Source organism: Silurus aristotelis (assembly GCF_946808225.1).
Source record: "Silurus aristotelis genome assembly, chromosome: 19".
In the NCBI taxonomy this organism is placed as follows: Eukaryota; Metazoa; Chordata; class Actinopteri; order Siluriformes; family Siluridae; genus Silurus; species Silurus aristotelis.
In genome coordinates this window covers 651,132-664,424 of record NC_139592.1, presented here as the reverse complement: position 1 = coordinate 664,424, position 13,293 = coordinate 651,132, and the positions used below count along the sequence as shown (strand labels likewise).

The 13,293-nt window shown below is 40.9% G+C and overlaps 1 protein-coding gene across 2 annotated transcripts in view; it reads left to right on the top strand.

Moving 5' to 3' along the window:
* The first annotated feature begins 911 nt into the window (after positions 1 to 911).
* The window catches only part of iqsec1a (IQ motif and Sec7 domain ArfGEF 1a), a 91,280-nt gene continuing 78,898 nt past the window's right edge, over positions 912 to 13,293 (top strand). Inside the window, exons 1-3 of one of the 2 annotated variants that reach the window (XM_083520827.1) lie at positions 912 to 1,375; positions 8,680 to 8,712; positions 10,621 to 10,719. In XM_083520827.1, coding sequence (XP_083376953.1) covers positions 1,086 to 1,375; positions 8,680 to 8,712; positions 10,621 to 10,719 — 422 coding nt within the window. In that variant the 5' untranslated portion in view covers positions 912 to 1,085. The remainder of the gene's footprint in view (positions 1,376 to 8,679; positions 8,713 to 10,620; positions 10,720 to 13,293) is intronic. The other variant, XM_083520837.1, reaches the window with a different exon arrangement.

The window sequence follows — 13,293 nt, the reverse complement described above, 5'->3', positions numbered from 1 at the left end:
ACTCAGCTGGTAGTTTGTTTCAAACATCTTGGAGAACTAAACACAGATCTTCTGTGGATGTACCGTATTTAACTCTTTATTGTACCGCTGTCCAGATCTTGTCTCAAACATGCTACAGCAAATGCATCTAATTTCACTCATCAGTCCAGAGCTCCTGCCCCAGTTCCTCTGTTTTCATGCAGAGTTGAGACACTGAGCCTCGTTTCCATGTCGGGGGTTTGGCTTTTTACCTGCAATTCTTCCATGAAGATCATTTCTGGCCAGACTTCTCCAGACAGTAGATGGGTCTTCCTGGGTCCCACTAGTTTTGACTTTAGTCCTTAGCTGATGGCACTGCTGGACATCTTCTGATGTTGAAGTGAAGAGCATATGGTGTGTCTTTCATCTGCTGTATTAAGGTTCCTTGGTAGACCACTGCATCTACACCACCATCCGACCAAATATCCCTGAGTTTGTGTAAGTTTACAAAAAAGTGTGCAAAAAGAGGAACTGAAAGCCAAAGTCATTTTGTAAACTGATCAAAATAAAAGTTTTACTCTTTTATTTATGAAAGTATTTTTATTTACCCCATTTTTTTCCACACCTAGCCAAATCTTTTACAGATGTATAGAAACCTGCAGAAATAAAGCTTAAAAAATATTTATTTATTTAAAAAAAAGCCTTAAATTTAGTTTATAAATAAAATTATTTTTGATAAAAATGATATTTATTATTATTATTATTATTATTATTATTATTATTAGAAAGGAATTTGTATTTGTATATTATTTTGTTCTGTGCTCTAGTGTGTGTGTGTGTGTGTGTGTGTGTGTGTGTGTGTGTGTGTGTGTGTGTGTGTGTGTGTGTGACGTCAGGAGCAGAGAAAAGAGCCGGTTCGTGTGTCTCGGCGCGCTTGTGCGTCAGTGTGTTGAGGAAGAGGAGGAGAAGAAGGAGGAAGGTCTCCAGCGCGTGCAGTTTGGCTCTCCGGTATTGAGCGGTATGGAGGTGATGGACTCGGTCAGCGCGCGCCTGTGGAACCGGACCGCTCTTACGTGAATAAATTGGCCCGGATTGTTGGTAAAGTTTGAACGCTGGCAGAGTGATTGATGGAGAGTCCCGGTTCGGGTGAGAAGCCCAGCAAGGCGGCGGAGTGTCTGAGCGAGCTGAACCGGATCATCGAGACGCAGCACGAGCTCCTGAAGTGGCAAAAGGAGCGGATCGCGGAGCTCGAGCTGCAGGTCGCCGAACTGCGCAGTCGCAACGCGCGCGTGCTCGACGAGTACGAGAGGCACCTGCGCACGTGCACCCTGCATCAGCATCAGCAGCAGCAGCAGCAGCATCTCAACAACAACCTCAGCATCAGCTCTCACTCCGCTCTTACAGCAATCCAGGAGAAGTAAGCCTTCATTACACACTGAATTCCAGCTGCGCACAGATGTGCACACACATGAGGTTTCCCATCATACACCTCATATACTGTTTTCCTGAATCAACTTCACACCTTCATCTGAGAGCACACGCATGATCTGTGGTCCTGCATGAGGATCTTGTCTCCTGCATCTTGTCCTCAGTCATTTGCGTATAATTAATAATTCATGAAGTCATTTAGACCAATTCCTGAGCTTCTGTCACAGTTTGAATCTTTATTTTATTACTTTGTATTATTAGTTCAATCGTATTTTTAATGCAGTGTATCACACACACACACACACACACACACACACATGCTGTGTATTTGTTATCGTCCTGCTCCACAGCGCTCATCATCTCAGACGTCTGAGAGAGAAGCTCTGATTAAATGTCTTTGATTGACTAATCAGTGATTTAATTGAATCTGGTTCCTGATTTGTTTTGGAGGAAACTGATTTCTGCTGTTGATTAGATGTTTTTCACCTTTAATGAGGCGTGAACAGGATCCTAACACTCTCACATCCCATGTTCATCACGTCCAGTGTGGAGTTTAGATCAGAGCTTCCGGGAGCTCATGTTTCCTCCAGATGCACATCTGACTCCAGTGTACAGGAAGTGTTTATATTTCTCATCGACACCTAAACATGATGGATGTCTGCTTCATTTCTGATCATTTTTCCCACATTTAGTCTCATTCACTGTTATAATGAGCTCCACTCTTCTGGGAAGATGTTTCACTAGATGTTGGATTGTGCTTGTGAAGATTCATTCAGTCACAAGGAAGGTGAGGTTGAAGAACATCAGAGGAGCAGGAAATATAAGTGTGTGAGCGTGTGTGAGAGTGTAAGTGTCTGAGAGTGTGTTAGTGTGTGTGAGAGTGTAAGTGTGTGAGAGTGTGTGTGAGTGTGTGTGAGTATGAGAGTGTGTGTTAGTGTGTGAGAGTGTTTTAGTGTGAGTGTTAGTGTGTGTGAGAGTGTAAGTGTGTTAGTGTGTGTGAGAGTGTTAGTGTGTGAGAGTGTTTGAGTGTGTGTTAGTGTGTGAGAGTGTGTGTGAGTATGAGAGTGTGTGTTAGTGTGTGAGAGTATTTTAGTGTGAGAGTGTGAGGGAGTGTGAGTGTGTGAGAATGTTTTAGTGTGAGTGTGTGTGTAAGAGTGTGAGAGAGTGTGTGAGTGTGAGAGAGTGCGTGAGTGTGAGAGAGTGTGTGAGAGTGTTTTAGTTTAAGTGTGTAAGTGTGTGAGAGTGTGAGTGTGTGTGTGAGAGTGTGTGTGAGAGTGTGTGAGAGTGTTTTAGTTTGTGTGTAAGTGTGTGAGTGTGTGTGTGAGTGTCTGAGAGTGTGTGTGAGTGTGAAAGAGTGTGAGTGTGTGTGAGAGTGTGTGTGAGTGTGAGAGTGTGTGAGTGTGAGAGAGTGTGTGAGAGTGTTTTAGTTTAAGTGTGTAAGTGTGTGAGAGTGTGAGTGTGTGTGTGAGTTTTAGAGAGTGTGTGAGAGTGTTTTAGTTTAAGTGTGTAAGTGTGTGAGCGTGTGTGAGAGTGTAAGTGTCTGAGAGTGTGTTAGTGTGTGTGAGAGTGTAAGTGTGTGAGAGTGTGTGTGAGTGTGTGTGAGTATGAGAGTGTGTGTTAGTGTGTGAGAGTGTTTTAGTGTGAGTGTTAGTGTGTGTAAGAGTGTAAGTGTGTTAGTGTGTGTGAGAGTGTTAGTGTGGGAGAGTGTTTGAGTGTGTTTTAGTGTGTGAGAGTGTGTGAGTATGAGAGTGTGTGTTAGTGTGTGAGAGTATTTTAGTGTGAGAGTGTGAGGGAGTGTGAGTGTGTGAGAATGTTTTAGTGTGAGTGTGTGTGTAAGAGTGTGAGAGAGTGTGTGAGTGTGAGAGAGTGCGTGAGTGTGAGAGAGTGTGTGAGAGTGTTTTAGTTTAAGTGTGTAAGTGTGTGAGAGTGTGAGTGTGTGTGTGAGAGTGTGTGTGAGAGTGTGTGAGAGTGTTTTAGTTTGTGTGTAAGTGTGTGAGTGTGTGTGTGAGTGTCTGAGAGTGTGTGTGAGTGTGAAAGAGTGTGAGTGTGTGTGAGAGTGTGTGTGAGTGTGAGAGTGTGTGAGTGTGAGAGAGTGTGTGAGAGTGTTTTAGTTTAAGTGTGTAAGTGTGTGAGAGTGTGAGTGTGTGTAAGTGTGTGAGCGTGTGTGAGAGTGTAAGTGTCTGAGAGTGTGTTAGTGTGTGTGAGAGTGTAAGTGTGTGAGAGTGTGTGTGAGTGTGTGTGAGTATGAGAGTGTGTGTTAGTGTGTGAGAGTGTTTTAGTGTGAGTGTTAGTGTGTGTAAGAGTGTAAGTGTGTTAGTGTGTGTGAGAGTGTTAGTGTGGGAGAGTGTTTGAGTGTGTTTTAGTGTGTGAGAGTGTGTGTGAGTATGAGAGTGTGTGTTAGTGTGTGAGAGTATTTTAGTGTGAGAGTGTGAGGGAGTGTGAGTGTGTGAGAATGTTTTAGTGTGAGTGTGTGTGTAAGAGTGTGAGAGAGTGTGTGAGTGTGAGAGAGTGCGTGAGTGTGAGAGAGTGTGTGAGAGTGTTTTAGTTTAAGTGTGTGAGAGTGTGAGTGTGTGTGTGAGAGTGTGTGTGAGAGTGTGTGAGAGTGTTTTAGTTTGTGTGTAAGTGTGTGAGTGTGTGTGTGAGTGTCTGAGAGTGTGTGTGAGTGTGAAAGAGTGTGAGTGTGTGTGAGAGTGTGTGTGAGTGTGAGAGTGTGTGAGTGTGAGAGAGTGTGTGAGAGTGTTTTAGTTTAAGTGTGTAAGTGTGTGAGAGTGTGAGTGTGTGTGTGAGTTTTAGAGAGTGTGTGAGAGTGTTTTAGTTTAAGTGTGTAAGTGTGTGAGCGTGTGTGAGAGTGTAAGTGTCTGAGAGTGTGTTAGTGTGTGTGAGAGTGTAAGTGTGTGAGAGTGTGTGTGAGTGTGTGTGAGTATGAGAGTGTGTGTTAGTGTGTGAGAGTGTTTTAGTGTGAGTGTTAGTGTGTGTGAGAGTGTAAGTGTGTTAGTGTGTGAGAGTGTTAGTGTGTGAGAGTGTTTGAGTGTGTGTTAGTGTGTGAGAGTGTGTGTGAGTATGAGAGTGTGTGTTAGTGTGTGAGAGTATTTTAGTGTGAGAGTGTGAGGGAGTGTGAGTGTGTGAGAATGTTTTAGTGTGAGTGTGTGTGTAAGAGTGTGAGAGAGTGTGTGAGTGTGAGAGAGTGTGTGAGTGTGAGAGAGTGCGTGAGTGTGAGAGAGTGTGTGAGAGTGTTTTAGTTTAAGTGTGTAAGTGTGTGAGAGTGTGAGTGTGTGTGTGAGAGTGTGTGAGAGAGTGTGTGAGAGTGTTTTAGTTTGTGTGTAAGTGTGTGAGTGTGTGTGTGAGTGTCTGAGAGTGTCTGAGAGTGTGAGTGTGTGTGAGAGTGTGTGTGAGTGTGAGAGTGTGTGAGTGTGAGAGAGTGTGTGAGAGTGTTTTAGTTTAAGTGTGTGAGTGTGTGAGAGTGTGAGTGTGTGTGTGAGTTTTAGAGAGTGTGTGAGAGTGTTTTAGTTTAAGTGTGTAAGTGTGTGAGAGTGTGAGTGTGTGTGTGAGTGTCAGAGAGTGTGTGAGAGTGTGAGTGAGTGTGTAAAGGTTGAGATCTGAGCTCAATAGCTGGCCACTGAAGATCTTCCTCTCCAAACCATGTACACCAGACCTTCATGGAGCTGCTTGTGCACAGGTGCATTGCAATGCAGGAACAGTTTTGGGTTTCTGAGTTCAGGTGACGGTACAATTTTATGCATCCAAAGACGTCTGATACAATCGTGTTCCTCCAGCTTTGTGGTAACAGTTTGGAAAAGAACCACATATGGCAGGAAAAGTCAGGTGTCCCAATACTTTTGTCCATATTGTATTGCATGTGAGAACCTCATGAGATTTCTGGGAGAAAATGAACTCAAAACTACATGTAATGAACCCATGAATGTTCCTAATAAAGTGTCCAGTCAGTAAATTAGCACCAAAACCTCAGAAGCTGTAAAACATCTACAATTTTAAACACATTTCTAATTTATTTATCTCCATCTTGTCTCTCTCAGCAGTGTCCAGGTGTTAGCATGGTTTTAGCATGGTGTTAGCATGGTGTTAGCATAATGTAAACATGGTGTTAGCGTTATGTTAGCATGGTGTTAGCGTGATGTTAACATGGTGTTAGCGTGATGTTAACATGGTGTTAGCGTGATGTTAGCATGGTGTTAGAGTGGTGTTAGCATGATGTTAACATGGTGTTAGCGTGATGTTAACATGGTGTTAGCATGATGTTAACATGGTGTTAGCGTACCTGATGCAGGAACAGTGACATGTTCAGCAGAAGGAAGAACATACAGCTGATCCATCAGATTGAATTCTTTCTGAATCAATACGAGTCAGCAGGGTCCTGAAGTGCTGTCAGAGCACCAGGGTGTGTGTATGTGTATGTGTGTGTGTGTGTGTGTGTGTGTGTGTGTGTGTGTGTGTGTGTGTGTGTGTGTGTGTGTGTGTGTGCCAACTAGCCATTGACGTGATGCTCTTCCTGTCAGCGCACAACCAGCTGCATACTAAACACTGATGCTTTTGATCACAAACACACACACACAAAATGAAAGTAAAATTTTTTGACACTGAGGATACCTCGATACACACACACACACACACACACACACACACACACACACACACACACACACACACACACACACACACACACACACACACCTGATCATAACACCTTTAACATCTCATTCCACGTTTAGCCTCCATGTTCTGCTATAATAAACTCCACTCTTCCCAGAAAAGTGGAGTTTATTATAGCAGAACATGGAGATCTGATTAGGGCAATGAGATCAAGGTCGTTCAGGTCAAGGTAGGGTTTGGTATTCTGTGTTCTGTGTTTAAGGGGATGGAGTTCACCTGTTAATTAATGCATTAACTAATAAACATGTTGAAGGTAAATAATTATCATCACATGAATCATCATGACTCCAGTTTTCACGGAACACTTTATCAGTTCCTCATGAGTTCATTAATAACCGAAAACTCAGTCATTACTACATGATGAACATCAGCAGCAGCCTCACACACGACACTTATCACAGTATCACAGTCATCAGTATGAGTAAACTCTGTACACATTCAGTCGTTAATCTTCTTCACGTCCTATAAATCCGTTCTTCCCTTCCGTTCACTTCCTGTCCTCTGTGTGACCTTCAGCCGTATCGATCGTCCTGCTGAAATAACCTGCTTCTTTTAGACGTCGTCTCAGTTACACATCCGGCTTAATGTACAGAAACACCATCAGTCCACATCGTCTTCCATCACGACTCGGATTCACACACACCAACATCTCCTTTAATAGTCGATTTGTTACGGGGGTTTTTTTGCCTCAGGTTTTAAACATTTTGATCACTTTGGTAGTAATAAAGTATAACTGCGTTTATATATCAATATCTATAGCTGCATATAAAATCTATAAATTATATTTGGATGTATTTTTAATAATAAACATTTTTCCTTTCCTTTTTTTCTTTTCTCATATTGGATCACTTTATATGGAATAAACAATAACAATAACAATAACAATAATAATAATAACAATAATTATTATTATTGTTATTATTATTATTGTTACACATGACTAGCACATGAAAGTCAAATATATTTCACACACACACACACACACACACACACACACACACACACACACACACACACACACACACACACACACACACACACACAAGTAGGCATCAAGAGAATGCCAAGAGTGTGCAAAGCAGTAATCTAAGCAAAAGGTGGCTACTTTGAAGAACCTACAATATGACATATTTTCAGTTCACTTTTTTGTTATGTATATAATTCCATATATAATTCCACATGTGTTCATTCATAGTTTTGATGCCTTCAGTGTGAATCTACAATTTTCATAGTCATGAAAATAAAGAAAACTCTTTGAATGAGAAGGTGTGTCCAAACTTTTGGTCTGTACTGTAAATATATGAAATGAGCTATAGCACTGTTAGCGTTAACGTGGTGATCGTACACCGGTGTGGTGTGACGTTTATTCTGTTCCCTGATCATAATTTTAGTTCCTACTGGTAATTAGTTCTTGTTTGCTGTTTTTGTGTATTTTTGAGAAGATTCACTTCAGAGTTTGTGTGGAGTTTTCTCTGATTCTTTTTAGTGGTAAATATAATATAAATTTATATCTTAATAAAATATGATCTCATCTCATATCTTACGGTTCCATTTGTATTTTTTTTGTTGTTTGAGATGTTGTGACCCCATAATAACCACATGACCATCACTTTATCCTCGTCTTTATTATCATCCCTTACAATTTCCTCCTCTTCCTCCCCCCCCCTCTCTCTCTCTCTCTCTCCCCCCCCTCTCCCCCTCTCTCTCTCTCTCTCTCTCTCTCTCTCTCTCTCCCCCCCCTCTCCCCCTCTCTCTCTCTCCATGCAGCTGCAGTAAATTGGATGATGTTGTGCTCTGAACATTTATTACTTCTCTGTGCAGTGGTGTAGAAACAGAGCATCTGCAGTGTTGCACGATCATTACAAACACCACACTGTTACTAAAACACCAAGTTGCTTCCAAACACCACACTATTCCCAAACACCACACTGCTCTTAAACACCATGTTGCTTCCAAACACCACACTGTTCCCAAACACCACGCTGCTCTTAAACACCATGTTGCTTCCAAACACCACACTGTTCCCAAACACAAGCCTAAAATTCTCAATACTGGTTCTTTATCTGTTAAAGATGAAATGTGGTGTTTAAATTCAGCATGGTATTCTAGATCCACTGTAATATTCTAGAAACATTCTGGTGTTTTAGATCCAGCATGGTGTCCAGTCTCCATGGTGATCATCAGGGATAAACACACACACACATTCACCTTCACTGTTACATTCTGTAAAGCTGCTTTGAGACGATGTCTGTTGTGAAAAGCGCAATAGAAATAAACTTGACTTGACTTTTAGATCCAGTGTGGTGTTTAAGATCCAGTGTGGTGTTTTAGATCCAGTGTGGTGTTTTATATCCAGTGTGGGGTTTTAAATCCAGTGTGGTGTTTTAGGTCTAGTGTGGTGTTTTAAATCCAGTGTGGTGTTTTAGACCCTGTGTGGTGTTTTAAATCCAGTGTGGTGTTTTAGATCCAGTGTGGTGTTTTAAATCCAGTGTGGTGTTTTAGATCCAGTGTGGTGTTTTAAATCCAGTGTGGTGTTTACCTACATCTTCTGAAGTTCACTGAAACCGTGTGTAATGGCATCAGTGACATCATTTTAATGCAGTTTGTACTTTTTTTGTGTTTCAGACCTGAATATGGAGTTTCAACAAGGAGGGTCAGGTGTGTAACATCAAATTCCATTCATATATTTTACATTTATTATTTATTTATTTATTTATTTATTTATTTATTTATTTATTTATTTATTTATTTATTTAAAGAATACTTTCTTGACAGTTTTGTGGACACCTGAGCATGAGATTGCTATGTGCTTCTTTTTAAAAATCCCATTTCACATGTTCTCCTCATTTGCTGTCCATACGCTCCACACTTCCATGTAGATGTTGATTAGATGTTGTGAAGAGTCATTATAACACTACAAGGGTGTGAGTAAAGTCAGGTAGTGATGTAGGTGAGAAGGTGAGGAGGTTCCTGGGGTGCACTCAGTGTTCACATTCATCCCAAAGGTGTTCAATAGAGTTGGAGCTCTACAGCAGGAGATCTTCTCCTCCGACATTTACAAATCGAACTTGATCAATGTCACATTAATGTAATCAGACACACTGTACATCATCAGACGGCTCAGCCCAGGGCATGCTGAGAAATAGTTGTATATAGCAGAGAGATGGATGAGGCAGAAGGTCAGAGATGAACAGATGGTGAGGAGCCATTGAGGATGGAAAAAACTCACTGTGGAATAATGAGCATAAATTTGCGTCCTTCTGAACAGAAAGTGAAAGATGGCTAATTGGCGTGAACAAACCCACGTCTGATCATCAAACAGAAGAAAACAAATCACTGGAGTTCAACCTCACACAGTGTTTCAGTTAATCAAGAAGGATTAAGAAGAAAGAAAGAAGGCTAATGAGAACAAAAGCATAATAATAAAGTAAGAAAGAAAGGATGGATGAACAAACAAATAAATGAGTGAAATTCTTATTTTTATTTATTTAATTATTAAATTATTTATTCAAGCTCGTAAAAAAGGAAATAAATATATAAATCTTTATCTGTGTGTGTGATTTGGAGCAGCAGAATTGCAGCTGAAAATGAAGCGTTATTTTGATCCATTCAGTCTTGGTTGGAAGTAATCATGGTAGAAGCTGATCATCCACAGCTGGGTGTGAGACCTTACATCTTTCTAATGCACCTTCACATCGTGCACTAACATCCTGTAAGACATCACACGTAGATGATCACCTGTGATTATGATGTATTATTTATTGATCTGGACCTGCTTCAGGGGAGCTAAACATCTGAAAATGTTCCAGAAATTCTTCATTTTCATTCTTCATTTCTGGATCAATAAAAACATGAAAAGAAATTTTCTCAAACAGCAGATAAAACAGTCTTCTTTCTCTCGCGCCCTTTCTGTGTGTGTGTGTGTGTGTGTGTGTGTGTGTGTGTGTGTGTGTGTGTGTGTATACATGGTTAAGGCTCACGCCCTGCTGTTACAATCTGCTGTTTCAAATGCAACATCTGTGCTCAAATGAAAAATAGAATTACAGAGATAAGAAAGAAAGAAAGAAAGAAAGAAAGAAAGAAAGAAAGAAAGAAAGAAAGAAAAGAAAGTAAGAAAGAAAGGAAAGTAAGAAAGAAAGGAGTGAGTAAAATCTGTTAATTTTTGAAAAAACTAAACTGAAATAAAAAATGTAAAGAAATAACTCAGCATCAGTGATGAGAGAACAAGCACACTTTAAAATCTAGTGGAACATCTTCCCAGAAGAATGGAGATTATTATAACAGCAAATGGAGACTAAATATGGAATGGTGTTAAAAGCACTAGTAATCTTATGCTCCAGCTTTTGGCCATACAGTGTATATGACATATCCATACTTATCTACTAAGGATCCATGATTATGTAAAATTTATTCATAATGATATGTTTCAGTCATTATAATGACAGAGTATCAGAAATGATTTAAACAGACGTAAATATTACAGAATTGACAACATATCTATAGAGGTCAGGAGCGATTTATCTGTTAAAAAGGTGTATAGTATGAGTTTTCACTCTAATCTTATAGGAGACAAGCGTCACTTCCTGTGGAAACCTCCAGCAGTTCAGGTTCAGTGTTGTGCAGGAGAACATTTCCCTGTAACCAGTGGAAATCTACATCCTTCAGGTCTGTGCATCTGCTTTCCTCTGTCTCATCAGGTGTGATGATGCATTTCGTGGTGCACTTATACACAAGTTTGAGATGTTGTAGAACTTTTTGGTCTGTAAGGAACCTTCTCTGTCCTCTGATTGGTTCTGATGTTTACATTTATTACCTCCTTCCTGTTTGTTCTTTTATATTGTGCTGGTCTCATGACAACTAAGGGAACGACTCCAATCTCAGATCCTAGAATATAATAAAGATAATCTTCAGACTTGATATCAGGTATTTTTATAATCTAATTCGAAGGACAGGGAAGTGGAGCATGCTGTGCGTCGTGTCTCTGTGTGCAGTAATGTGTCGTGTCTCTCTGTGTGCAGTAACGCAGCGTGTCTCTGTGCACAGTAATGCGGCGTCTCTCTGTGTGCAGTAACGCGTCGTGTCTCTCTGTGTGCAGTAATGCGTCATGTCTCTCTGTATGCAGTAACGTGTCGTGTCTCTGTGTGCAGTAATGCGTCGTGTCTCTGTGTGCAGTAATGCGTTGTGTTGTGTCTCTCTGTGTGCAGTAATGCGTTGTGTTGTGTCTCTCTGTGTGCAGTAACGCGTCGTGTCTCTGTGTGCAGTAATGCGTCGTGTCTCTCTGTGTGCACTAATGCGTCGTGTCTCCCTGTGTTCTGTAATACGTCGTGTCTCACTCTGTGTTCTGTAACGCGTCGTGTCTCTGTGTGCAGTAATGGGTTGTGTCTCTCTGTGTGCAGTAATGCGTCGTGTTGTGTCTCTCTGTGTGCAGTAACACGTCGTTTCTCTCTGTGTGCAGTAATGCGTTGTGTCTCTCTGTGTGCAGTAACACGTCGTGTCTCTCTGTGTGCAGTAATGCGTTGTGTCTCTGTGTGCAGTGATGCGTCGTGTCTCTGTGTGCAGTAATGCGTTGTGTCTCTCTGTGTGCAGTAACACGTCGTGTCTCTCTGTGTGCAGTGATGCGTTGTGTCTCTGTGTGCAGTGATGCGTCGTGTCTCTGTGTGCAGTAATGCGTCGTGTCTCTCTGTGTGCAGTAATGCGTCGTGTCTCTCTGTGTGCAGTAATGCGTCGTGTCTCTCTGTGTGCAGTAATGCGTCGTGTCTCTGTGTGTGCAGTAATGCGTCGTGTATAATAGAAGTGTATAATAGAAACATATAAAAGTGTATGTACAGATGCCGGAGCCGCCTCTGTAGAAATAATTAATCACCAAAATGGACTCTGGCGAGGGAAGACGCTGATTTACTCTTTTACTGAGGAGATGTGAAAGAGTGTATAAAAGTGTAGGGTGGAAATTGCATTAGCGGTTGGGGGAGAAATAAAAGAATAATGAAAGACATGCATTCAGACAGAGAGAAGGAGGCAGGGAGAGGGGGAGAGACATTAATGAAAGGGCAAAAAGAAACAGAGAGAGAGAGAGAGAGAGAGAGAAGAGAGAGAGAGAGAGAGAGAGAGAGAGAGAGAGAGAGAGAGAGAGAGAGAGAGAGAGAGAGAGAGAGAGAGAGTTCTTGAGGAAGAGAGATAAAAAGATGTAACATGAGACAAGAGGGAGATTATATATATATAAGTCCGAAAAAGAGAAAGAGGGAGAGATAGATAGATAGAGCGAATGGAAAAGAGACAGACACAGTTGTTATACAATATATGATCTAATATAACTAGCATGCTAGTAATCGTAAATATTGGGTTACACATTTACAGTATTTAGTTTAGAGTTTTGAATGGTTCTGATTAATATTTGCTCAGCTACTGATTAAAAGCTCTACCTGCTGAATTACACACAGTTTCACTTCAATTTCAATTCAATTCATTGCGCTTTTAATAATGAACATAGTCTCAGAGCAGCTTTACACAGATAATGTGGAGATAAAAATTAAGATGTTTTTTATAAGTGTAAGTTTGTCCCTGGTAAACAAGCTGGTGGCGACTGTGGTGAAGAAAAAACTCTCTGAGATGCAGAAGGAAGAAACCTTGAGAGGAACCAGACTCAAGAGAGAACCTCATCCTCATCTGGGTTCCACCGAATGTCAATTTATAACAGAAAAATGATGCTGAGGTGCAGTGATGGAGATCAGAGCAAACTGTAGTCCTGAGTCAGTGTAGCAGACTGTTGATATAAACTACAGACCAAATCCTCAAAGCTCCTGCTCTTACTCCAGAATTTCATGGAACCACCCAAGGCGTTGATGAGTTCACTTGAGCTAATTTGTTTATGAACTTGAGCTAGCAAAGATCTCTAGAATAATATATACATTGTGGAAAATAAGCATTTGAACACTCTGCTATTTTGCAAGTTCTCCCACTTAGAAATCATGGAGGGTCTGAAATTGTCATCGTAGGTGCATGTCCACTGTGAGAGACATAATCTAAAAATAAATCCAGAAATCACAATATATGATTTTTAAACTATTTATTTGTATGATACAGCTGCAAATAAGTATTTGAACACCTGTCTATCAGCTAGAATTCTGACCCTCAAAGACCTGTTAGTCTGCCTTTAAAATCTCCACCTCCACTACATTTATTATCCTAAATTACATGCACCTGTTTGAGGTCGTTAGCTGCATAAAGACATCTGTCCACCCC